Source organism: Simochromis diagramma, unplaced genomic scaffold (assembly GCF_900408965.1).
Source record: "Simochromis diagramma unplaced genomic scaffold, fSimDia1.1 OVJJ01000293.1, whole genome shotgun sequence".
Classification (NCBI taxonomy): domain Eukaryota; kingdom Metazoa; phylum Chordata; class Actinopteri; order Cichliformes; family Cichlidae; genus Simochromis; species Simochromis diagramma.
The window spans coordinates 11,298,365-11,321,392 of NW_024386801.1; the positions used below are offsets into that span (position 1 = coordinate 11,298,365).

The window sequence follows — 23,028 nt, forward strand, 5'->3', positions numbered from 1 at the left end:
TTTTCAGTTTTCCTGCAGTATATAAAAATTGGTGTATCTCAAAAATAAAACTATGAAGTGGTTTTGTATTTTTTTGTATTTACAGTTTTGAGGGATAAACCTCTTAAAAAATTCTCGAAATATATGTAAAAAAAAAGACTACAACGATTTTAAAAAAATTTTTGTAGTTTATTGCACTTTTTGCAATTTATGTAGTTACTATGGACTTAATGCATACATATGATTAAAATTTGGGATATAGCTGCAACACACGGTTGTATCAATATATAGGAACTTGAAATGCTCCCAAAAATGGCACTACAGCATGTAAAAATATAAAGATAAGCTCTGGCGGACGGCTCTATTAAAGGGTTAATGAAACCTCTCACCATTTCTTCCGCATCCTCGTCGGCAGATTCTGTGATACCAGAAAACACAAAGCTATCTCTCATGCTACAGGCTTCCTGTCTCACTTCACTTACCTGTCTCACTTACCTCTCCCTTCTCACTTACATCTCCCCTGCTCACTTACCTCTACTAGGTTAATACCATTGTATTAACCTAGTAGTTTTTAACGATCAACCTTAATCAATGTAGTATTTAAACATCATACAAATGTTGTGTGAAAATCTGTGACGTGTTTTTAAGTGTGTTGAGTTTTAGTTTATTAAGATATCCATTATTGCAGCAGTGCAGCTGCTATTAGTCACAGATCTTTATACTTTGACAGTGCTCTATAACAGCAAAAAACACATAAATACCATAACAAGAACAGATGAAGCCACGCAGATGCAACAACAAAACGAATCTTTACAGCACAAATCGGGCTCCATAGGGTTAAACATTAATAATATAACAATTATCAAACATAACATTTAAATTAAACACCATTACTTTTAAGTTTAAACAGGAATTAAATTTATATTAACAACCTTCCTTCCTGTGCACTCTAAAAAGTAATTCATCAGGCCTTTTACCACCACTTGATTAAATCCATGGTTGCAAGATAAAAATTCAAATTTACTGATTAAGATAGATCTTCTAAGTTGCAAACTTTATTTTTGGGGTTGTGATGAATTAATAATTTTGGTAATTACATCAAATTAATTTTGTATGTAATATGAAATTAAAGCCCAATATTAATGTGTCCAAAACAAAATTCAAGTTGCAATTACTCAAAGAAATTGAATAGATAACTTATTTTTTCTCCATTTTAACTTCTGATTTCAAGTTCCCTCCCCTACCCACTTAACGTGCCCGGGCAAATTCACATACAGTATTAAGACTGTGCTTGCATGGCAGACTTGCAAGCTTATGTAAAAGAAATTTCAAGGTAAGTAACATTTAATTTACAAATAACAGTTCTACTAAAGCAAAGGATTTGTGCTAGTCACATTGGTGGATTTGTGTATGATGTTATGCTGATACACTTGAGGAAATATTTTACACTACCACATGTAGCTAATGCTAGCCATTCTAAACTTTAGCACAGGAGTGGTTAAGACTTATAAAGTTTCATTTGACAAAAGTCTTTAGCTAGACAGTGTTGCTGTGGCTAGGAAAAGCATGGTTGAAGTTTTGCTACACAATGCAATCTAATTTTGATCAGAAATTGTGACTTTTTTTAGGCTGACTTTTTTTTAAAACCAAAATTAGAAGCCTTTAAGCTGTGAATAGCTTTGTCAGAGGGATAACCATAGAAACCTTTTTCTTCTGTCTGGCTCACTTATTTTATGTCTTTATAAAACTTGCATAACGAGACGCCATAAATAATATTACATTTTATTGTGGTTACTATTGTGATACAGCTTAAAGTAAGTATTGTTCTTGATCTTTAAAGTTGTATCTAGTTTTATTACTTTTTCTAACACAGGTTGTGTGAAATATTGTTAATGTGATTCCAACAGCATCATTCTGGCATAGGCTATGTAAACCTACTTGACATTAAGACTTTACGTAAGCAGTTTGTACATAGTATGATTATCTAGGGTCATTAGTAGTTTGTTAAGTTAGTACACATTTTTACAAAATGGGCTGGGTGTGCAAAATGTGTAAATTTGTAACCACTACAAAAACAGGGCTGCTAAAACATTATAGATTACGCCATAGTTATGGAGGGGGATGTCTCCCATGTCCTCACCAAGATTGTTTTTGTTCCTTCAAAACTTGGGGTAGCCTTAGATCACATCTATCAAGAAATCACTCTCAGGAAACTCAGGAACGAGTCACATCTGCAGAAACTCTGTCTTTCACTTGCCAGTGTTGTAGCACCAGTGCAATCTCCACAGAAAAAATGTTTTTCGAGCACCTTGGTCGACATTTGAAAAAACACGAAACGGTCATTTGTGTATTTAAAAACTGCAATTTCAGCACTAATGTTTATGGAACATTTGCCTCTCACAGAAGCCGAAGGCATATTCCTCATTCACTGCAAGACTTCAAGGAAAACCTGTTAAAAAGGTATGTGTGTTCTTCAAACACAGAAGATTGTAGTAATATGGTTGTTCAGGATGAGGAATTATCGATTACCAATGATGGTCAAGGTAACGATGATGATGTGAGAGATCTACCAAATATCATTGAAAAAAACATGGCATTGTTGTTTCTAAAACTGGAGAGCAAATTTAACGTATCTAACAAGTGTATTGATGAGATTATTGAGGAATTACACTTTATCACCGAAACAGCATCAGGCCCCCTCATAAAAGAGATTTTACAGTCCTGTCTGAGGAAGAACAATTGTGAGATAGATGAATCTGTTGTGTCAGATATGGTGACAGAGCTTTGTGAGGCCAACCCCTTTACCTCCACCTTGTGTAGTGGTGGTTCACTTTCTTCTGCCTACAAGAGAAGGGCATATTTTAGGGAGCAGTTTGCTGTAGTGGAACCAGTGGAGTATGCACTTAGTAGGGAGGCAGACAGAAGCTTCCAGTATGTTCCTATTCTGAAGTCATTGCTTCAGGCTATGACATGGAAAGAGATCCAGGATTTGATCTTGCATGATGAAAAACCTCAAGGTAAAGATGGAACACAGTACAGGGCATTTTGTGATGGCATTTATTATAAAACAAATGAGTTGTTTTCTGGAGAAGATCCTACCATTGCTATTATTCTGTATATTGATGACTTTGAAATATGCAATCCCTTGGGTACGTCAAGGAAAAAACACAAAGTCACTGCTGTGTACTGGGTGATAGCTGATATTCCTGCACAGCTCAGATCTTCACTGACCTCCATCTTCTTAGCAATTCTCTGCAAGGCTGATGATGTGAAAAGATTTGGTTACAGTACTGTACTGGAGCCACTGCTGAAAGACCTTGTGAGCTTGGAGGAGGAGGGCCTGTATGTCCCAGCATTAGGCAGAAAAGTTAAAGGAACAGTGTTTAGTATTGTTGCAGATAATCTTGGAGCCCATTCTGTGGGAGGATTTGTAGAAAACTTCTGCAGTTCTTACTTTTGTAGATTTTGTCTGGCTAAGCAGTCAGAGTTTCAGGTGGCAGAAGTAAGAACAGGCGCATTTCAACCCAGAACCACAGAACAGCATCAAATGCACATCCAGAATGTGCAGGAGAACCCTGCTTTGACACATGTATGTGGAGTCAAGAGACAGTGTGCACTTACAGAGAATCTGAAGTATTTCAATGTTTTGACAGGATACCCACCTGATTTGTTGCACAATCTGTTTGAAGGTATAGTCCCTCGTGAGCTGGCTCTGTGTCTTCAAGTGTTCATTAAGAGTAAATACTTCACTCTTGATGAACTCAACAGAAACATCAAAACATTCCCCTACAAATGGTCAGACAAGACTGATGCTCCACAACAGGTCCCTCTGAATTTTGCAGCAAAGAAAAGTGTTGGAGGGAATGCCCATGAAAACTGGTCATTGCTGCGGTTCCTACCCCTCATAATTGGATCAAAAATCCCTGAGGGTGAACCAGCTTGGGAAGTACTTCTAGTACTGAAGGACATAGCTGAGCTTGTTGTAAGTCATGTTCACACAGAGGAGAGTATCTGTTACCTAGACAGCAAGATCTCTGAACACAGACACAGGTTTCTCCAGGTTTTCCCACATGAAAAATTAATCCCCAAACATCACTACCTGGAGCATTATCCACAGCTGATCAGGGCCTATGGTCCACTTGTGTTGCTTTGGACCATGCGGTTTGAGGCCAAACACAGCTTTTTTAAGCGTGTTGTTAGGCACACTCACAGCTTTCGAAATATTCTACTGTCACTGTCCATGAAACATCAGTTGATGATGGCATACAACCAGCATGATCCCAGTGCTGTGAAACCTGTCTTGCAGGCCACACAACTGTCTACTGTAGATGTTACTGTGCTAAGAGAAGACATCAAGGAAGCACTGCATGCTAAATTTGCTGGTGAAACACGCATTCAGATAGCCAACAATGTATGTTATAGCGGCACAAAGTATGCAGTTGGCATGATTTTGGCTAATGGCTCGACAGGTGGTGTGACAGATTTTGGAGAGTTGATCCAAATAGTTGTTTTGAAGGGCATGCTTGTATTCATTGTTAAATGCTTAAGTGCTTGGTCAATTGAGCATCTCAGGAGCTATGTTCTTGAGAAAACACACACTGTGAAAGTGCTAGAGCCAGCAGAGCTGTCTGATATCTTCCCCTTAACACCTTACATGCTTGGTGGAAAAAGCATTGTAACCCTGAAACGTTACATTTATGTCCCATAGAATGCCAACATAGCCTTGACTTGTCAAATTTGGAAGTCAACAAAAGTCCAGAACAAAAAGACAGTAACAGGGTTTTCTCATTTGTAACTTTTATATGATGATCAGCCTGACATTACATTAAGATGTGGGTACAAGATGCAAATAAAGTGCAAGAACATAGTATGTTATTGTTGTTGACGTTGTTATAATGTAGTCTTCATGTTTTCATTTAAAACAGATTGAGAAAAATTAGAAGGAATAGAGTTTGGTGTTGGTCTGGTATTTTGTGAAGCCAACTCTGTGGGAAACGCTATTGTGCATTTTTTACTTACCTTCATTGTTATGGTGCTCACTGAAACATTTTAAACCTTTTTTATTATTATTACAGATTCATTAATGTCACAACCAGCCCATCTACGAGTGATTCTTTCAGAACATGATGTCGAGAAACTGGCATTACCATCTGGAATCCCTGGAACAGTTGAGGAACTTCATTCAGTTGTTCAAGATACATTTAGGATTTCTGGGGATTTCTGTTTGCATTACAAGGATGCTGATTTTGGTAATGAGTTTTTCTCCTTGCTTTCAACAACTGACATTAAGGATAAGGACACTATCAAGGTGATCTATATCCAGGAACCTCCTACAGTAACTCTGACCTTAACAGATGTAGACAGATCCTTTACAAGCCTTGCTGATGATCCTCTTCAATTTTCTGATGATGCCTGCTCATCTGCATTGTCACATGACACATTGCCTGTCTCTTCAGAATTAGAGACAGAAATACCAGTCCAGCGATCAAATGGATGGCCCATAGAATTTCCAATCCCTCGTTTCTCTACCAGTACGGAGATTCTGCTGCAGTCCGGCAATCAAAACTTCATTTGTTCTGGGACTGTTTTTGGTACTAAAGATCTCATCACACTACTTCCAGACATCCTTGGAAGTTTAGCTGAGGCTATTTTTGAGTACACTGCTTATCCATCAAGTGCACAACTAAGTCAAGTAGCAGAGACCTTGACTAAAAAACATCCCTGCCTCAAAGAACCAGGTTCTTTTCATGGATGTTATGGATGGATTCAGCGCCTCAAATATAAAATGAACAACTTCAGATCCAATCTTCGAGGTACTGGCTGCCCCGAAATTGTGGTGAACTCACTCAAGAGGAAACCAGCACATGAGCAGGCTCCTGCTAAAAATGTTAAAAAGCCTAAAAAGGCTGAAGTAAATTACCTACCTCCACATCCTCAAGGGGAAACAAGTGGAAGTTTGGAGAAGGAAAGAGTGGACCTCTTGTGTGAAGTGACGAAAAGGGATAATTGCCAGGTGATTGTAGGGAAAATGGGTAAGACATTCTCTCTTCGCAGGCAAGAAATCGTATATGAGGCACCCGCTATCAGGAACTTCATGGAGCGTTGGCCTGCATTATTTGATGCGACACAGGTAACAAAAAATTTTCTCTTACATTTCATACATAATACACTCATATCACTCCCCATATGTTCTATATTTGATTTTCTGATTACAATCTTAATCCTAATGCACAAAGTAAAAAAATAAATAAATAAACATTCTCATACACAAATATTTTTGAATGCAACAGTAAATAAGCAGAAACATGACTCCAACATTACAGAATAAAATTTAAAAAAATTAAATGATGAATGTGGTGGATTATCAGTTTAAAGCAAGTTTATCTTAAATGCTTTAAAAACAACAGGTTTCTTTTAAAGATAATTTTGGTGAAGTCTGCAGTTTCCTATAACAGAGTATTTAACTGGTCCAGGTTTTCACAAGTGACTCATTTAAAGAGTATGGGGAAAAAACAATCAGTAATAGTGGGCCATTTTGATGTTGTCCATTTTACTGCTGTGGTTCATACAGATTTAGTTGTTCCTCTTTAACTAATGTATTAGAACATTCATTAATGCAATATAGCTAATTGTCTGCAAGGATTAATTCTTCTGTTTGTGTCATCTACAGATAAAGGAAGAGTTCAAGAGAATAACCACTGTAAGCCTGGAATCCACGTTTATGGCTAAACTTGACCATTGCATCCCAAAACTGATGGATGTCGTTTCATCAAGGGGAGGAGCTAAAGGAGTGAGAATCAGGCAGATCAAGGACATGCTTCTTGAGGTATGATAACTATTTAGACTTTGTGTTGCACTTTGTGTTATCTTTGAAATGCACTTTGTTGGCAGTCACCCATGTAGTTTATACTCATACTTTATCTTTTTTTTTTCTTGAATAGCACAATACAATTGAAATGCGCAGAGAAGTAGCCATCCCCTGCCTTATCACATACCTTGGAGAGAAGGCAGAAGACCTTTTCATGGAGTTTGGTGTAAGTAATTCAGCATCTTAAACACAAATAAATCCACACAATCACAGTGTAAATTTGTAAATATTTTTCACTTAAGGTCACACCCTGACCAATAATATCATAGCAATGACCTATTCAGCTTAGGTGTTGGGCATGGCAAAAGGCTCCTTGAACAATTCAACTAATGATTGTAGCGTTTCACTTAAGCATTTCAGCTAATCCAATATGTCAAAGCTAATAATTATGTATATGTTCGATTTGAGTTTATTGTTTGCCTTAGTTTTACATTCTAAATTGATGACCACACCTGGCATACTGTTGTTTAGTTTACTTAAAAACAAACTAGAATGTTGTCTTTAGGCCTACACAAGTGAACCTCACATTAAGCAAGTAAATCCCATGTTAGAAATCGATTTAGGTAGAGCAGGTCAAACTGGTTATAGAAAATGTTGTTCATGTTGTGTGGTTAAAAAAAATCAAAACAAAAAACGGGCTGTGTTTTTATTGATTTGTCTTATGATACCATAATTTTGTCTCATGCTTATTGGTACATCCTATTTGGGTCAGTGTGTGTGTGTGTGTGTGTGTGTGTGTGTTTGTTTGTGTGCACTGATCTTCTGAATTATTAAGATTCAGCAAGGATAAAAGTCTAATCTATAATTAACTAACCTATTTTTTAAATGTGCTTTACAAGGACACAGAAGAATTTGAGGCCAACCTAGAAAGGCAGGTGATGAAAATTGCCATCATCGGTGACCGGTATACCCCTGGATCTGACCACAAGACTGCAACCATTGTGGTAGAAGGAACAAAAATCCTGGAGGGCCCGGATATCCCAAGTTGCTGTGCGTTACTAATGGGCATAATATATGCTCTCAATCTGAGCTATTGCAAGGAACTGAAATATACTTTCGAAGTCTTTCAGAAGCTGTTGCTTGATCTTGATGGACTGAGAGCCAGTGCAAAAGTAACAAGTCTCAAGAACAGTTTGTTCTAAAGATGTCACTTGTTTTGAGCACTAAGAAATTTTATTCAGATTGTGTTACTTTGTATTTGGAAGTCCACTGGGAAAAAAAATGATAGTGTTGATAAAAAATAGAAGACACTAATTTTTTTCTATCTAGTTATTTTTGATATTATATTCAAGAAATGTGTCTTGACAGTTGTTGTACTACCCTGTCCTTAACACTTATCCTGCATTTAATCCTCAAAGAGATGTGCTGATGAATGAACCAGCATTATGTTAAACATGTTGACTCTGTTTCAAAAATTGTTAACCATTTTGAGTCCTGTATGTGTAAAATTAATCTTAAATGTGTTTACTGCATGAAAGTTTGAACACTGAAAGTTAACATTTACTGAACACTTAGTACAAATGTTTTCTAAGTGGATTTCTGGTTTATTTTCACTGTTTAACTATAAGGTGTTGAATTGCCTAAAGTAAAATATAAATTGTACAAACTGTACAAACAATAAAAAAAAAGTTAATTGCTTAAAAATGTTGAATTCATTCAATTCTTAAAAGCTAGTACAATAATAAAAACAAGAAAAAGCTAAAATTATGATGATAATGAAGAAAATCAGCTAATTAATATTTTAAATGATTAACTTAAAAAAATGTTTTCGTAACTACTATCATTAATTACATAACACTTAAAAAACAGTTTTGAATAATATGGAAAAAGAAGTTGGAGGAACATAAATTATTTGAGTAAACAACTTAAAAACATGTTTTTAAGTTACCAATTATTAAGTATATGGTAATTAAAATTACCTTTACTTATAGAGGAAAAGTTCATTCCTCTAACTCAATGTAGTTTGTTGGTTCAACGTAATTTCTACACAAGTTATCTTAACGCAAAAAGATTAATGGAAACTGTTGCGTTAATTTTTTTTGTTGAGCTTAAACAATAGTTTTTAGAGTGTGGTCAGAAGTCATGGTTTGTTTTGCTGGTTTCTTGTGTTAACTGCAATTCCTTCCTAGGCTGATATAAAACGTATTTTAATTGAAATGTGTCACTCAAACTTTGGTCTCTGGCCTGAAGGTCAGCAAAGCTTACTCCTCTACATAACTGGTAGTAGTTGTATTTTTTTTTTTTAAACTGTTAGCAATTACAGATGTTAGGAGTGTGTTTGGAGTGTGTAGGTCTGTATGTTTTGTCTGCTGGTACATCGGACTCGGTAACCTAAATGACTGACTGTACTTATATGCGGTCGCTGCTGTCACAATCCGGACCGTGACCAAATGACTGTGGAGGCTGGTTATGTTGTTGCTCTGACGTCAGCGCAAGCTACAGAGAAGCTGACGGCATGAGTATAAAAAGCCGGCCGGTTTGAAGGCTGGGGCTTCGGTGCTTCAAGCTCTTGCTCCGTACCGGGTTGACAGCAGACTGCGAGGGAGGGCTGAGGCGATCAAGATGCACTTTCTGACTCGCACTGTCATCGTTTCCCTTCAGCTGACTTTATTCAGCGCAGTGCATGGTAAGCGCTCCTACAGTAAAGAAATAAATACATAGAAATCTTACCATGCATTGCTAAGATTTTCTGTTTGTGTGTGTGTGTAGAAAATGATGCTTTAAAGCAGGTGTCTCAATCCAGCTGCATGCTTAGTGACGGAGACCAAGAAGTTTTTCTTTTTTACTTTTTCTTTTGTGTTTCTTTTGTGTTTAGTTTGATTCGTGATCGTTTTTAATTCATCAAAAGTTGGCTTTGAAATTTTACCATTTGTATGTACCGTAAACTCTTGTTCTACAAGTGCTTTCTTTCTGTCTTGTTTAGGTGCCAAATGGACATATGATGGTAAGTGTGACAATATTTTACACACAATTTGTAATATATATATGGTAAATAAAATATAAAAAGTTTATATGATATAATAAAGTTGTTGTTAATGGGGTTTTTTGTTTTTTTTTGGCTTTGCGCTATCCAGTAAGAACTGACATAAAGCATTATTTTCTTTTTGGCTCTTCATCAGTGTTTTAAGTCACAGTGTCAAACAGGAAGACAAAAGCGATGACAGTGTGGTAAACACCATGCACAGTCACCACTTTTGTCTGTGATGAACAAAGTCGGACTCTACAATTATAACATTTCATAAGTGGCTGGCTGCCTTTGTCTGGTGCCTTAAGCTTCATGGAGAGGGACTTCTTGAATCATGTCTATCTCTTACATAAACTACTCTTACTAAAACCTCTCGTCGTTATTTTACAGCAAAAAAAATGTCTGAATGTTAAAGCAAAATCTTTGCAGGTGAAGCAATGGAAATGTATATAATCTGTCTTGAAATCTTTTTTGTTTTTGTTTTCTGGAAAAATCTTAAGCAATCTTTGGGGGAAAAAATCATTGATCAAGTCCTCTATTACCTTTAAAAGTTACCCAAACGGTGGAGGGATTCTTTACCTCTGGTTCCTTTGGGCTGAATAAGAAAATACCCACTTCTCTGGTCAGTAATTTGTAGTCATGATTAATATAGTTTGATTAGAATGTATCTGTTCTTAATTAGGATAATGACTGACCTTATATGTCAGTACGGTGTACTGTGACAGTGCTTCTTGGTGCTTCATCCTGAAATATGCACAATATATAAATATACAAAAATAGATAACATAGATTAAATACTAAATGCCACATTATAGTAGTCAGCAGTCTGTCTACTGGTAGCACTTTCTGTTGGTGGTGGTGCTACAGCTGAGTCATATAAATTATCTCCACCTCAACACTCCACCCTCTGGCAGAGGACATACAATGAGTCTTTGCACGAGAATAAAATAAATGAGATTAACAATGTCTGTTGTATTCCTCTCGCCCTGCTCTGCTACCAGTGTGATGTTTAGAGGATTGCTTAGAAAAGCTTGTTAAAATCTTCTATTTTAAGATTTCTTTTACGTAGAAATTACCCACAGTCATCTATGTTCTACCAAGTACTGCCTAGGGACCACCAAGGGCCACTAAGCATCCTATATTAAAGGGCACCCAGCATCAAAGTAAAACACAAATGTTATGAATAGTGAGTAACAGAAAAAGTAAAATAAGAACAATTTTCTTCTTAGTTAGAGACGGTTTGCCTAGATTGAACTTGGAGCTTTTCATCAAACAAGTATTCAGTGATTTTGCTACTTTGGTTGACGACTTCTGGCATGTCTTATACAGTCAATCCACATTTGTCTGAGAGGGAGGTTGGGGGCAATCTTTTATATTTAACCATGGTCAGCTGGCATATGGTGAATGGTGAATCTTTTGATGAATGCTAAACAGATAATGAATTAGCAGCAATTGTGCTGCCAAGATGAGAGCATACGCACAGCTTCTTCCATTTTGTCACAAATGTGACATTTCAAATTTGATGAAGTCCATTCATTGCAAACTATTAGCCTGACTTTCATGTTTGAAAAGCTCAGTGCATAGACGCTTACACTTAAAACACCACGCAATGAAAATGCACATTCAACAGCTTCCTGTTTTTCTTCTCAGTCCATTTTTAAAAAATAATTGTTTCCCAATTTCTGTATTATTTTAAAGCACACTGTGCCTCGTGGCCTTGGAGGAAACATTTTTGAGAGTTACCCCCCTGACAAAAAAAACTGAGGTCGCTTTGTAAACCGTATGACTCAATTGTAAATGTGGCCATTTTCGGTGTCTTGCACTTTATAGAAACCTCTCATTTGGAGAGAGACGGCATTCTCACTGCGTGGCGCTGCCTGCAAGCAGCAGGCTGGTTCTCTTTTCTCACTGCTTCAAAAAAAGCGCATGAGCAGAGCCGTAGGCTTCCTCCCACCATCTTGTTTATAGATAATAATAAGTCATTTGGACCAAAGATAAAACATTTATTACACACTAAAACAAACTCTAGCCCTCTTTGGAGCCACCCACTGTTTAGCCTCACACTGTGAGGCTGATAACATTAAACAGTTTAGTTTCTGAAAAATGTCCATGCTAATGTTTTCTGGTGAATCCACACTTTTAAAATTGAAATCTAGGTATTCAGATTCAGATAGGTAAATTCAGATTCAAAAATTGCATAATGTAATAATGTTAATGTTGTTGCAGGACCCCAAGGACAGGACCACTGGTCCCAGCATTATCCGTATTGTGGTGGAGCACTACAGTCACCAATAGACTTGAAGTCAGATCGGCTAAGGTTCGATCCCACTTTACGTCCAATTGAGGTTCAGAACTACAACCTGTCTCCAAATGAGCAGCTCACTCTTGGAAACAATGGACACTCTGGTGAGTATACATCAACAGTGTTATCCAAAGAATATGTAAGACGTGCAATACGATGTAAGATGTAATGTGTACTTACACTCATCACAAGTAAGACAGTGTGTATCAAACTAAGCAAATATTTAAGTATGCCATGCTTTGTTTGGCCTGAAATCTAAAAGTTTTTCAAATCAAAGTGATGTGCTTGTCTATGCATTCATTAAAATGTCCACACATAAATGTGGAGACCTATTTTCTGGGCCAAACTTAGGAAAATGATAGGCAGATCTTTTTTCTTCATCTGCCACAGCAATTTTCTATAATCAACCTCTTATTATCTTAACTGCCTGGGAAAATATGACCAAAGACTACTGATCTGATCCGCCTCTGCTTGGACTGACGCATCTTAATGAAGGAAACCAGCTTAAATTTAATGTGCAATATTTATTTAGAACATAGCGAAGTGAAGTGAAACTATGCAATAAACTGTGCGCTGCAAAACTAGTTAGATACGTTTCTGTCATGTTCCCTCAAACATCATGTACAAACTGCTCCATTAGGAATTTTTGTGACAATCATGTATAGCTGAGGATGCATGTCATGCCTTCCGAATGTTGGCAAGGATGCATTGCTGTTATATCTGCATAACAAAACTGCTTTCCGCACACAGAATGCAAATAACACAGAAATGCTTATGTGTGCATACCTGGTGGGCCTCAACACCACAAACTGAGTGGCATCATCAGTGTGACGTGTATTCCAAATGGGCTGACAAAGCGTTTTCATGTGCAAGCATTCGTCATGCACTGACGATCATGCGAAATGCACTTTGCGTCACCCGGCTATAAATGGTCTTAAAAGCAGCTGCACCAGTATGACAGAACAAGACAGTGGGGATAGGGAAGGGTGGGGGGTTGGGGATTTGGCATGCTGACTTCCTCAGTTTAGATAAAGCTCATGTTTTGTGATGCCCCAGTGTTTACTGGTGCAGTCATGACTCTTTATGTTGATGTGTGCTTTCATTTGCTTTGATTCACAGTGCAGCTTTCATTGTCCCCCATGATGTCCATCTCCAGCCTACGTAACCGGTACACTGCGGCTCAACTCCATTTCCACTGGGGCTCCCCCAGTCGGCCTGCAGGTTCTGAGCATACGGTGAACAGTAAGCAGTATGCTGCAGAGGTAAACAATGCAAACTGCACTTCTCAGAGATAGTAGTGCACTACAGTGCTACACTTAAGTACAAATTCAAGGTAGTTGTCCTAAAGTATTTCAATATCTTTGCAACTTTCTACGTGTACATGTCAGATATTCGTTCTGGTTGGTTCATCAACTCATTCATTTCCTGTTAGGATGAATGGTGTTAGGCAATACGCTGTACCATCTTAATATCAACTGCAAGTGATATGACTAAGATGCAGCTTTCTCATCAGTCATGACCAAGCAGTAGCCTATCTCACTTTCTCCTTGACTCTACCAACTTTTAGCTACTGATTCACTTCTGCCTTTTCTTTGCTACTGGTCTTCCTGCCAGCTCAACACTCTCAGTTGAGAGGTAGCTTCTCGCCTCACCTCACCTCACCTCACCTCACCTCACCTCACCTCATCCCTCTGGCATGTATGAATAAACAGTATGTTTTTCTTTGTAGGTGACTACCTTTAGTCCTAGAATGATTCCAGCACAGAGGCTCACTGACTCTGACTTTCCATAGTCAATGTGGGGATTATTGTAGAGTCTACCTTAGAATATAAAGCGCCTTGAGGTGACTGTTGTTGTGATTTGGTGCTGTAGAAATAAAATTGAATTGAACTGAATTGAATGAGAAAAGCAACCTTCAATTAATATGGATGAGGAGGACTAACAAAGTAAACTGAAGTAAACAGAACTGAAACAGAAGTTATAATATTTAAATGAGAGAGTGGAGTGAGGTTATAAAATATCACACAATATTTCTTCTGTCAGGATTTAAAGATATGATTATCTGTGTCTGCTTATTTAAATAAGTTTTACCCTTATCTGTACTTAGAAGTGACAACTCTGGCTTCAAGCAAAGCATTAATACTTTGTGACTGAAACGTGTGACATTTGACTGGCAGGGGAATCGAAGCCACTGACACCCTTCAAAGATGATGTTGCTAAATATGAAATATGAAAAGCATTCGCATGTCACTGTTGTGGTTTGTTGAGACTGCTGCAAATATGTAGCTCACACCCATCTGTCAAATGTGTTTCTTCTACGTGCTGCCTATTTTGATGTGCAATCAAGTGTAAATTGAAATTATATGCATAAAAACTTTAACTCTAAACCCTCACTGCTAATATTACAGAGAACATAGAGGATTCTTTTACCAAAATAAATCATTGGTTTACAATCATCAAATCAGCATATTTGGCATTTAGTTGCATATACTAAAAGTCAGAAAAAAGACATCGGTCAGTATCAGAATGTTCATTGCTAGATGGTATGTAGTCTCTTACTCAAAAGGGTTTTAGGGGATTGTATGTACCAGGCTATTATATACTGTGGTTTTAAACCACTTCGGTAAATGAGCGGCTGTCTGTGCTATTTAACGTGTGAAGCCCTGTAAACAGGTTTCACACAATAGTTTCATGTATTTACTTTGGCACTTCAGGTAAAGAAGACGATTTAAAAGTCAAGTTTAAAGTAAAGTAGGTGAAAATGGGATACTGTTGTATATAATTTGGAATTATTTGGATTACAGTGGGCAGACTGAAACGACTGCTGAAACGACTGCAACCTGTGTTCATTTTATGTGACCACGCTCCAGCTGCTGTGCAGCCACATTTAAGGTGCTGTGGTTTGACCTGAGTTTCTGTGTGGACACGTCGAAAACATGCGTCTTTTCAAGTCTCTCCAGACTCCAGAACCACAGTTGCTTGATGATATGTTGTTTTGGAGGCATGGCATGATGGGAAATTGAACATTTTCCTGAAATGGTGAAAAGATCTTCCTTAATTCTCAAGACAGAGCAAAGTCTGTAAATAAAACTATTTGGTCAGAAGGGCTAAGAAGCCTTTGGGTTGTACAGAATATAGAATAACGTTCTGCTATAAGAAAGCTGGTGTAAAATATTTTCTTTTGGTATTTTCTTCCACAGAAGATTGCATTCAATGCTTTCTGAATACCTCCACTTATGTTCAATCCAACTAACATCTACTCTCTGCATTGAACAGCTATTATAAGTGTACACTAATAACAGTTGTCATTTAAATAAAAAGGAGATAACATGGAGAGCAGAGACGTTATAATGACATGATATACCAACCTCCATGCTCGCCCAAAACTAAGTAATAGTCTGAACACAGGGTAGTAGTCTTAAGGTACTTTAAGGTTTATCACAGGGCTGTTGCAGTGATGCAGTGGTGTACATAACAATCTGGCAGTGTATGTGTCACTTTTTCCATGACCCCACCAAATCGCTGCTATTAGTATTATGTCACAGATGGCTTGAGTTATAAAAATGAGAGTGATTTAAATAAAATACCTTCTTGTTTTGTGTTTTTCTCCACAGGATCTTGACATATTGTTCTTTTTGTTCACAGTTGCATGTAGTGCATTACAATTCAGATAAGTATCCCAATATTTCCGCCGCCGTGGACAAATCTGATGGCCTGGCTGTGCTGGGTGTGCTGGTTGAGGTGAGACCTTGTGGATAATGTTCTGTAATTTTGTTTTCTTCTGTAAAGTAGACCTAACTATTTGATTATTTGTGTTTCTATAAAGATTGGGATGTTCAATCCAGCTTTTGACCACATTCTGAAGTTCATAAATCGTATTATATACAGAGGTAAGACCTGAGTAATAGTTTTTTCTAAGTACTAATGTGGAGTAAACATAAGCCTATGCAAAACATAAGCTGTGTTTGTGATTCTTTATCTAAGTTTGAGGTCTGAATCATTCATATGACAGTCATGGATTTTACACTAATGTCACCCAACAGCTGATTTCTGTTTTGTCATTCCGACTGTCAGATCAGAAAGTGAAGGTGCCTGCTTTCAACATCAGAGCTTTGCTGCCTACACGTTTGGATGAGTATTATCGCTACGACGGCTCACTGACGACTCCTCCGTGCTATCCGAGTGTCCTGTGGACGGTGTTCAGGAATCCTATAACAGTTTCTCGCCAACAGGTGCTTCAGCAGTTGAAGTGACTTTTAACCAGGTTTAATATTAGAATAAGAAAGCAGTTGCAAAAAAATTTTAAGATGTGTCAGTGTGGCGTCTTTCTCTCATTTAAACTTTATTGGTGTGGAAAAGCTTTTGTGCTAAACTTGCTTTTGTTTTGCTGTGCTTTATTTAGTTTCTGACCCTAGCAGCAACGCTCTACTCCTCGAATGCCCAGGACTCAGCCTCTATGTTGCTGAGTAACAACTACAGGAAAACGCAGCCTGTTGACAATCGGCTCATCTTGGCATCTTTCAAAGAACGTAAGTATGGTCTACAAACATGGCTTGCTTTATTACCTGAGCATGGGTGAAAAGGTTACATAAGCGACATGGCTGCTGTGCTGCTTTAAAAAAAGGCTGAAAGACACATTTGAATGAATTGAGGGCTTTTATTCTGCTGCAGAGATTACAGCTGTCATGCTGGCTTTGGCTTGTATGGTGTAACCTGCTTGTGGCTTAGATTTGATGCTGATCATTTTTAAATTTGATTGAGCTTGATGAGCTTGTCTGGAAGTACGCCATCTTTTAAGACATGTTGATTTAACCACTCCTCTGACATGCTGAAAACATCTGCAGCCCTTAAATTTGTCCCTAAAGCCTGACTTTTATGTGGTTGCCTGGTGTACCGCAATGTATGGTATTTAGGTCCATATTGTGTGGTATGAATGTGCATGGTTTCCTCAAAGCTTTCCACGCAGAGCTATGCTTTCCTAATGAGACGTGCTGTGACATGGCAGTGTGAAATCCCATGCTATGAGCTTCTCAGAAGCGCTAGCTAGCAGACAGTAGCTTGAGCTTTTACTGTATCGCTATGAGCAGCGCTGTTGCATGGTGGGCTTGAAGATCCATCATCGTCCAAATGAGCATCCAGCTTGTGGGGATGTTTAACAACATTGGCTCTGTGTCTGATGCAGGCAGAGGACTGGATAGTACTCTTACAGTTACATCTCCGTTAACAAGAAAGCAAATCATACAGCAGCTACTGGTTGGCGACTTAGGAGACCTGGCTGATGAAGACCTGTACAAGCTCCTACCAAGTGGTTCAGAGAACCACCATGCTGGCAAGAAGAAAGACCTCAAAACCCAGCAGAGTGAGAGACTGGCCAAATCCAAACAACAAACGCTGAATCCATCCCTTGGGAAGAAAAGCCAGGCCAACCGCCATGTGGAAAAACTCAGGCTAGCAGAAAACACACTGAGCTACGTCTCACTGGAGCAGAGAGTTTCCCACCAGCTCAAACAGTCCCATGCTGAGAATCAGATGGTTCAGGCTCTTAGAGATGCAGTTTTCCCTGAGCTTAACCTAAAAAGCTACCTAGAGTGCAGATCAGACTTAGCTCTCCCTACCATCAGGTATATTCTCCAGGGACGGCCAACAGACGAGGCTACTGAGTTAAATCATTCCCTGACTAAAGCCATGATGAATCAGAGAAAGACTTCCACAGCATTGGAGAAAGACGTGCCAATGACACAATATAATGGTCATTCCACTGCTACAGTTTCCAGGAAACCACAAAGCCAGGGTTATCCACATCCTTGGCTTTTGCCTATGGAGTGGGAAGACTAGAGAGATGCCTGGCATTGTTGAAACTCAGTGTGAATTTCTGTAGCAGACATCAGTTGTGTGTCCCACAATGACAGCCAAATTTCCAAGCCACGCCCTGCATTCTTTTAACCAGTTTATGCTTTATGTATGTGATATTACAATTTTACTTTCCTGTGTGTGCACATATTTGTAGTTTTCAGAAACGTTAACAGTTTTTCTTTGTCACAGATTTTGTTTGTTTGTTTTTTTGCACAAAATCAATCGGATGCAAAACCAGTGCCCAGCAGTGACTGTCCTCAGTATAATGATAGGACTATCTCAGTGTGTATATTTTTGCTCTGAAAATATATATATAAATTTTTTTAAATAATTTAGTACTTTTGGTATCTTTGCCCACATTTGCCTGGCTAAGCAATGCTTTTCAATAAACTATAAAAAATGACAAGTTTCCTGTGTGAAAATCTTTACGTGTCAACTTGTACGAGTGGGAGATGCCAAGGACCATTTAAAGTGTTTTACTGGATGCCAAGCTCAGTCCTATAGTATGGTAATTCTGGAGCCATGCTAGTAATTATTGTCGTACACAATGTAGAAATGTGGCTAAACCAAAAGAATTTCTTTTGAGCTAACATGATTTTTAGATCTTTGCAGGGTAACGGAAGCTTTTTACATTTCACTTCTATATTTATATAAAATAATAAAGCATTAAAGGTTTTCAGTTGCACATCTATGAACAGAATTTAATGCTTAAATAGGAGAAATGACAGCAAGTTATTAGACTACATTATGTTTATTTTGCATGCCACGAAAAAGAAGTGTGTACTTTGTAGATTCTGCACCTTAACTATATAGAGGAGGATTAAACAAGTAGTCAAATTAAAAATGTTGAGGGTTAACTATAGTTAAGATAAAGTTTTAGACTGCACTTGTGTATTTAAAATTCTGACTTGATCCACGTCACAGCACAGATGATTTCTTCTTTTTCCTTCATCTGGTCCCAAAAGGGAACCACTACACACCCTCTATACAGGGAGTGCAGAATTATTAGGCAAATGAGTATTTTGTCCACATCATCCTCTTCATGCATGTTGTCTTACTCCAAGCTGTATAGGCCGCAAAGCCTACTACCAATTAAGCATATTAGGTGATGTGCATCTCTGTAATGAGAAGGGGTGTGGTCTAATGACATCAACACCCTATATCAGGTGTGCATAATTATTAGGCAACGTCCTTTCCTTTGGCAAAATGGGTCAAAAGAAGGACTTGACAGGCTCAGAAAAGTCAAAAATAGTGAGATATCTTGCAGAGGGATGCAGCAGTCTCAAAATTGCAAAGCTTCTGAAGCGTGATCATCGAACAATCAAGCGTTTCATTCAAAATAGTCAACAGGGTCGCAAGAAGAGTGTGGAAAAACCAAGGCGCAAAATAACTGCCCATGAACTGAGAGAAGTCAAGCGTGCAGCTGCCAAGATGCCACTTGCCACCAGTTTGGCCATATTTCAGAGCTGCAACATCACTGGAGTGCCCAAAAGCACAAGGTGTGCAATACTCAGAAAGAAAGAAAGGCTGAAAGACGACCACCACTGAACAAGACACACAAGCTGAAACGTCAAGACTGGGCCAAGAAATATCTCAAGACTGGTTTTTCTAAGGTTTTATGGACTGATGAAATGAGAGTGAGTCTTGATGGGCCAGATGGATGGGCCCGTGGCTGGATTGGTAAAGGGCAGAAGGCTCCAGTCCGACTCAGACGCCAGCAAGGTGGAGGTGGAGTACTGGTTTGGGCTGGTATCATCAAAGATGAGCTTGTGGGGCCTTTTCGGGTTGAGGATGGAGTCAAGCTCAACTCCCAGTCCTACTGCCAGTTTCTGGAAGACACCTTCTTCAAGCAGTGGTACAGGAAGAAGTCTGCGTCCTTCAAGAAAAACATGATTTTCATGCAGGACAATGCTCCATCACACGCGTCCAAGTACTCCACAGCGTGGCTGGCAAGAAAGGGTATAAAAGAAGAAAAACTAATGACATGGCCACCTTGTTCACCTGATCTGAACCCCATTGAGAACCTGTGGTCCATCATCAAATGTGAGATTTACAAGGAGGGAAAACAGTACACCTCTCTGAACAGTGTCTGGGAGGCTGTGGTTGCTGCTGCACGCAATGTTGATGGTGAACAGATCAAAACACTGACAGAATCCATGGATGGCAGGCTTTTGAGTGTCCTTGCAAAGAAAGGTGGCTATATTGGTCGCTGATTTGTTTTTGTTTTGTTTTTGAATGTCAGAAATGTATATTTGCGAATGTGGAGATGTTATATTGGTTTCACTGGTAAAAATAAATAATTGAAATGGGTATATATTTGTTTTTTGTTAAGTTGCCTAATAATTATGCACAGTAATAGTCACCTGCACACACAGATATCCCCCTAAAATAGCTAAAACTAAAAACAAACTAAAAACTACTTCCAAAAACATTCAGCTTTGATATTAATGAGTTTTTTGGGTTCATTGAGAACATGGTTGTTGTTCAATAATAAAATTATTCCTCAAAAATACAACTTGCCTAATAATTCTGCACTCCCTGTATGTCCTCCTCCACCACATCCATGAATATTCTCTATGGTCGTTCTCCTTTCCTCCCGTCTGGCATCTTCAGCATCCATTGTCAAATATATCCACTATCCCTCCTCTACACATGTCCAAGCCGTCTCAGCTGTCTCTCTCTGACTTTGTCTCCAAACCACTCAACCTGAGCTGTCCCTCTGATGGAATTATTTGTAATCCTACCCATCCTGGTCACTCCTAGTGAATTTTACCATCTTCAACTCAGCCACGTCCAGCTCTGCCCTCTGTCTTTTTAAGGATACCACTGTTTCCATACAATACATCATGGCAGATCTCAATACTATTTTTGTAAAGCTTCCCTCTCAATCTTGCATCCTTGTGTCACAAATCATCTCAGACACTTGTCTCCACCCACTCCACCACGCTGCCTGCACTCTGTTCTCCACCTCTTTTGTAGACCACCCATTGCTTTTTCTATGGCTGACCCCAGGTATTTATATTCATCCACCTTCTCTATTCCTTGCATCTTCACCATTACACTTGTCTCACCGTCATTCACAGGTAATTCATTTATACATTATATACATTTTTTCAAATGGGTCAATGGGCTGCGGGAGAAATTTGAGAGGAACAAAAATTCCAATGTTTGTGTCATACAAGTGTCTGTTTCTCCTATGAAAACTACTGAAATGTAATTATTTTCCCTCTATTATCAGTCATGGGTCGCCCTTTCACTATTTTCCTTATCTGAGTTAAAATCTGTTAAAATGCATTTTCACTATTTCTCTCTCTCTCTCTGTTACTCAGACGACCTCTCTTGGATAAACACTGGTACGTTGCTTTAGGCTCAGTAAACATTTTTAAACAGACATGTATAATCATGTTAAGCCACAATACATAGCATGAAGGTTTTATAATAATAATTTATAAATTATTTAAGTATTTCTTAGATCACTAAACATATCTAAGTCTAAAAGTAAAGCCTTATTATTAAGACTTACTAAGTATTGATCTCTGTTCATTTATGATATGTCACATGAAAATTCAAGTTTATATTTAGGCCTCTGAAATATGAACATACCCCATTAGAAATTGTTATTTAACAATAATTGCCACTTATGACAAAATATATATTTATGCTGCTCTGCAGGTTTGCTGGTTCCCATACTGGTGAGCTGTACACTGGGACTTGTTTTCATTGTCACCTTGATGTGCTGCATATTAAGGCAAAAAAGGTAGGTAAAGGGCAAAATCACAGAAAACATCCCTTGCTGAACAATAACTTCAGTATGCATTTTGTTTTTTAACTAAACCACATCTGCTCTGCTTGATTATTTCCATTCCTTGAACAATGTTGTCAAGGCGCTCAAACCTGGTTTGCCCCACACTTTGTTAAGGAAGTCTAAATATCTAAGTACAACAAGAATTTGACTGGCTTTTTATATGACTGGATATGGAGCCTGGAATACAAAGTACACAACACTATGTAAATTTGACACATTGAGACAGATTGCTTTAACTGACAATCAAATATAGAGTTTAAAAGTCCAGGAGTTGATAGTGGTTGTGCCCTCGTTAAATGGATTTTATAGGTGGGAAACGTGTGTGCATTCACTTGTGCCACTCTTAGTCACTCCTTGGCAGTGTGACAACACATGAATCATAAACCCATTTTTGTGCAATTATGGTTTTCTATAAACAACTAGTAGGACACCAGACAATGTTTATGGGGTTACTTTGTAACTTATTATGTAATTTTTGTGATACATAGTTACAAATATATGAAAATAATTGACCTAGAAAAACAAGCATGTAGAATTTTATGTCTAGAGGAAGTAATGTTATACCTGTTTTTAAATTCTGATAACTTCCACACTGGTGAGGAGTGATATGTGAGTATACTACTGCATTCATACTTTTAGATATGGAAAACAATGTTAGTTTAAATATGTAAGGATAGGTTAGTATTAACCAGAGGGGAGAAATGGACCGACGTATCTACAGCACTTTTCTTGCTGACCACTCAAGCAGTTAAAGTGAAACTTAAATATGTTCATACAGCACTTTATTCTTTGTGTTTTTAATCACTTTCTATACCTCAAATCACCAATTAATCTAAGGTGCAATTAATCTAAGGTAATACCAAAGTATCTTGGGAAAATCTATCCACACACAGGAACAGCATGCAAACGCCACACAGCCTGCAACTATCCAGGATGTTCAAACTGAAGACCTTATTGTTGTGAGGCTCAGCAGTGCTGACAATGCCTTCCAAAACACATAAATGCATACTTTTGGAGATGAAAGGCTATGTCACAGTCTCATTCCAAATTACATCCTGGAAGGGATTGAAAGGTGTTTAACGTTACATCTTTGTCTAAATGCTCCCCCCCATCATTTCTTACACCTCACTGGTAACTATAACTGTGTTTCTTTAAAGCACAGTATCACCTGTTGTTTTTTTTAGAGCTGCTGCTGAACGAGACAAAGGCATGCATGTTGGATACAATACTGGAGACAAGGACGATGGCTCAAGAGT

The 23,028-nt window shown here is 38.2% G+C and overlaps 2 protein-coding genes across 6 annotated transcripts; both read left to right on the plus strand.

Moving 5' to 3' along the window:
* The first annotated feature begins 397 nt into the window (after positions 1-397).
* On the plus strand, positions 398-8,337 carry LOC120729853. Of its 5 annotated transcripts, XM_040025789.1 has the most exons (6): positions 412-1,312; positions 2,383-2,439; positions 5,055-6,109; positions 6,650-6,805; positions 6,921-7,013; positions 7,687-8,337. In XM_040025789.1, exons 3-6 carry the CDS (start codon positions 5,063-5,065, stop codon positions 7,987-7,989), a joined length of 1,599 nt encoding a protein of 532 aa, XP_039881723.1. In that variant the 5' UTR covers positions 412-1,312; positions 2,383-2,439; positions 5,055-5,062; the 3' UTR covers positions 7,990-8,337. The 5 variants fall into 5 exon arrangements, 2 of the variants coding, with proteins under 2 accessions (XP_039881723.1, XP_039881722.1); XM_040025788.1 differs by lacking the exon at positions 412-1,312 and having other exon boundaries at positions 1,475-2,439; XR_005695009.1 differs by having other exon boundaries at positions 398-1,312; positions 2,383-6,805.
* A 961-nt stretch (positions 8,338-9,298) lies between these two features.
* Positions 9,299-18,370, plus strand: ca12 (carbonic anhydrase XII). The gene is made up of 9 exons (XM_040025795.1): positions 9,299-9,473; positions 9,771-9,791; positions 12,039-12,218; positions 13,234-13,376; positions 15,760-15,855; positions 15,941-16,004; positions 16,189-16,346; positions 16,517-16,643; positions 17,297-18,370. The coding sequence occupies exons 1-9, from the start codon at positions 9,410-9,412 to the stop codon at positions 17,947-17,949; spliced, it is 1,506 nt and encodes a 501-aa protein (XP_039881729.1). The 5' UTR covers positions 9,299-9,409; the 3' UTR covers positions 17,950-18,370.
* The last annotated feature ends 4,658 nt before the right edge of the window (positions 18,371-23,028 follow it).

Coding starts and splice junctions, on each gene's coding strand:
- LOC120729853 (XM_040025789.1), top strand. CDS start 5,063: ATGTCACAACCAGCCCATCTACGAGTGATTCTTTCAGAACATGATGTC. Junction 6,806..6,920: donor TCAAGGACATGCTTCTTGAG/GTATGATAACTA, acceptor TTTCTTGAATAG/CACAATACAATTGAAATGCG. Junction 7,014..7,686: donor ACCTTTTCATGGAGTTTGGT/GTAAGTAATTCA, acceptor GTGCTTTACAAG/GACACAGAAGAATTTGAGGC.
- ca12 (XM_040025795.1), top strand. CDS start 9,410: ATGCACTTTCTGACTCGCACTGTCATCGTTTCCCTTCAGCTGACTTTA. Junction 16,347..16,516: donor TAACAGTTTCTCGCCAACAG/GTGCTTCAGCAG, acceptor TGCTTTATTTAG/TTTCTGACCCTAGCAGCAAC. Junction 16,644..17,296: donor CTTGGCATCTTTCAAAGAAC/GTAAGTATGGTC, acceptor TGTCTGATGCAG/GCAGAGGACTGGATAGTACT.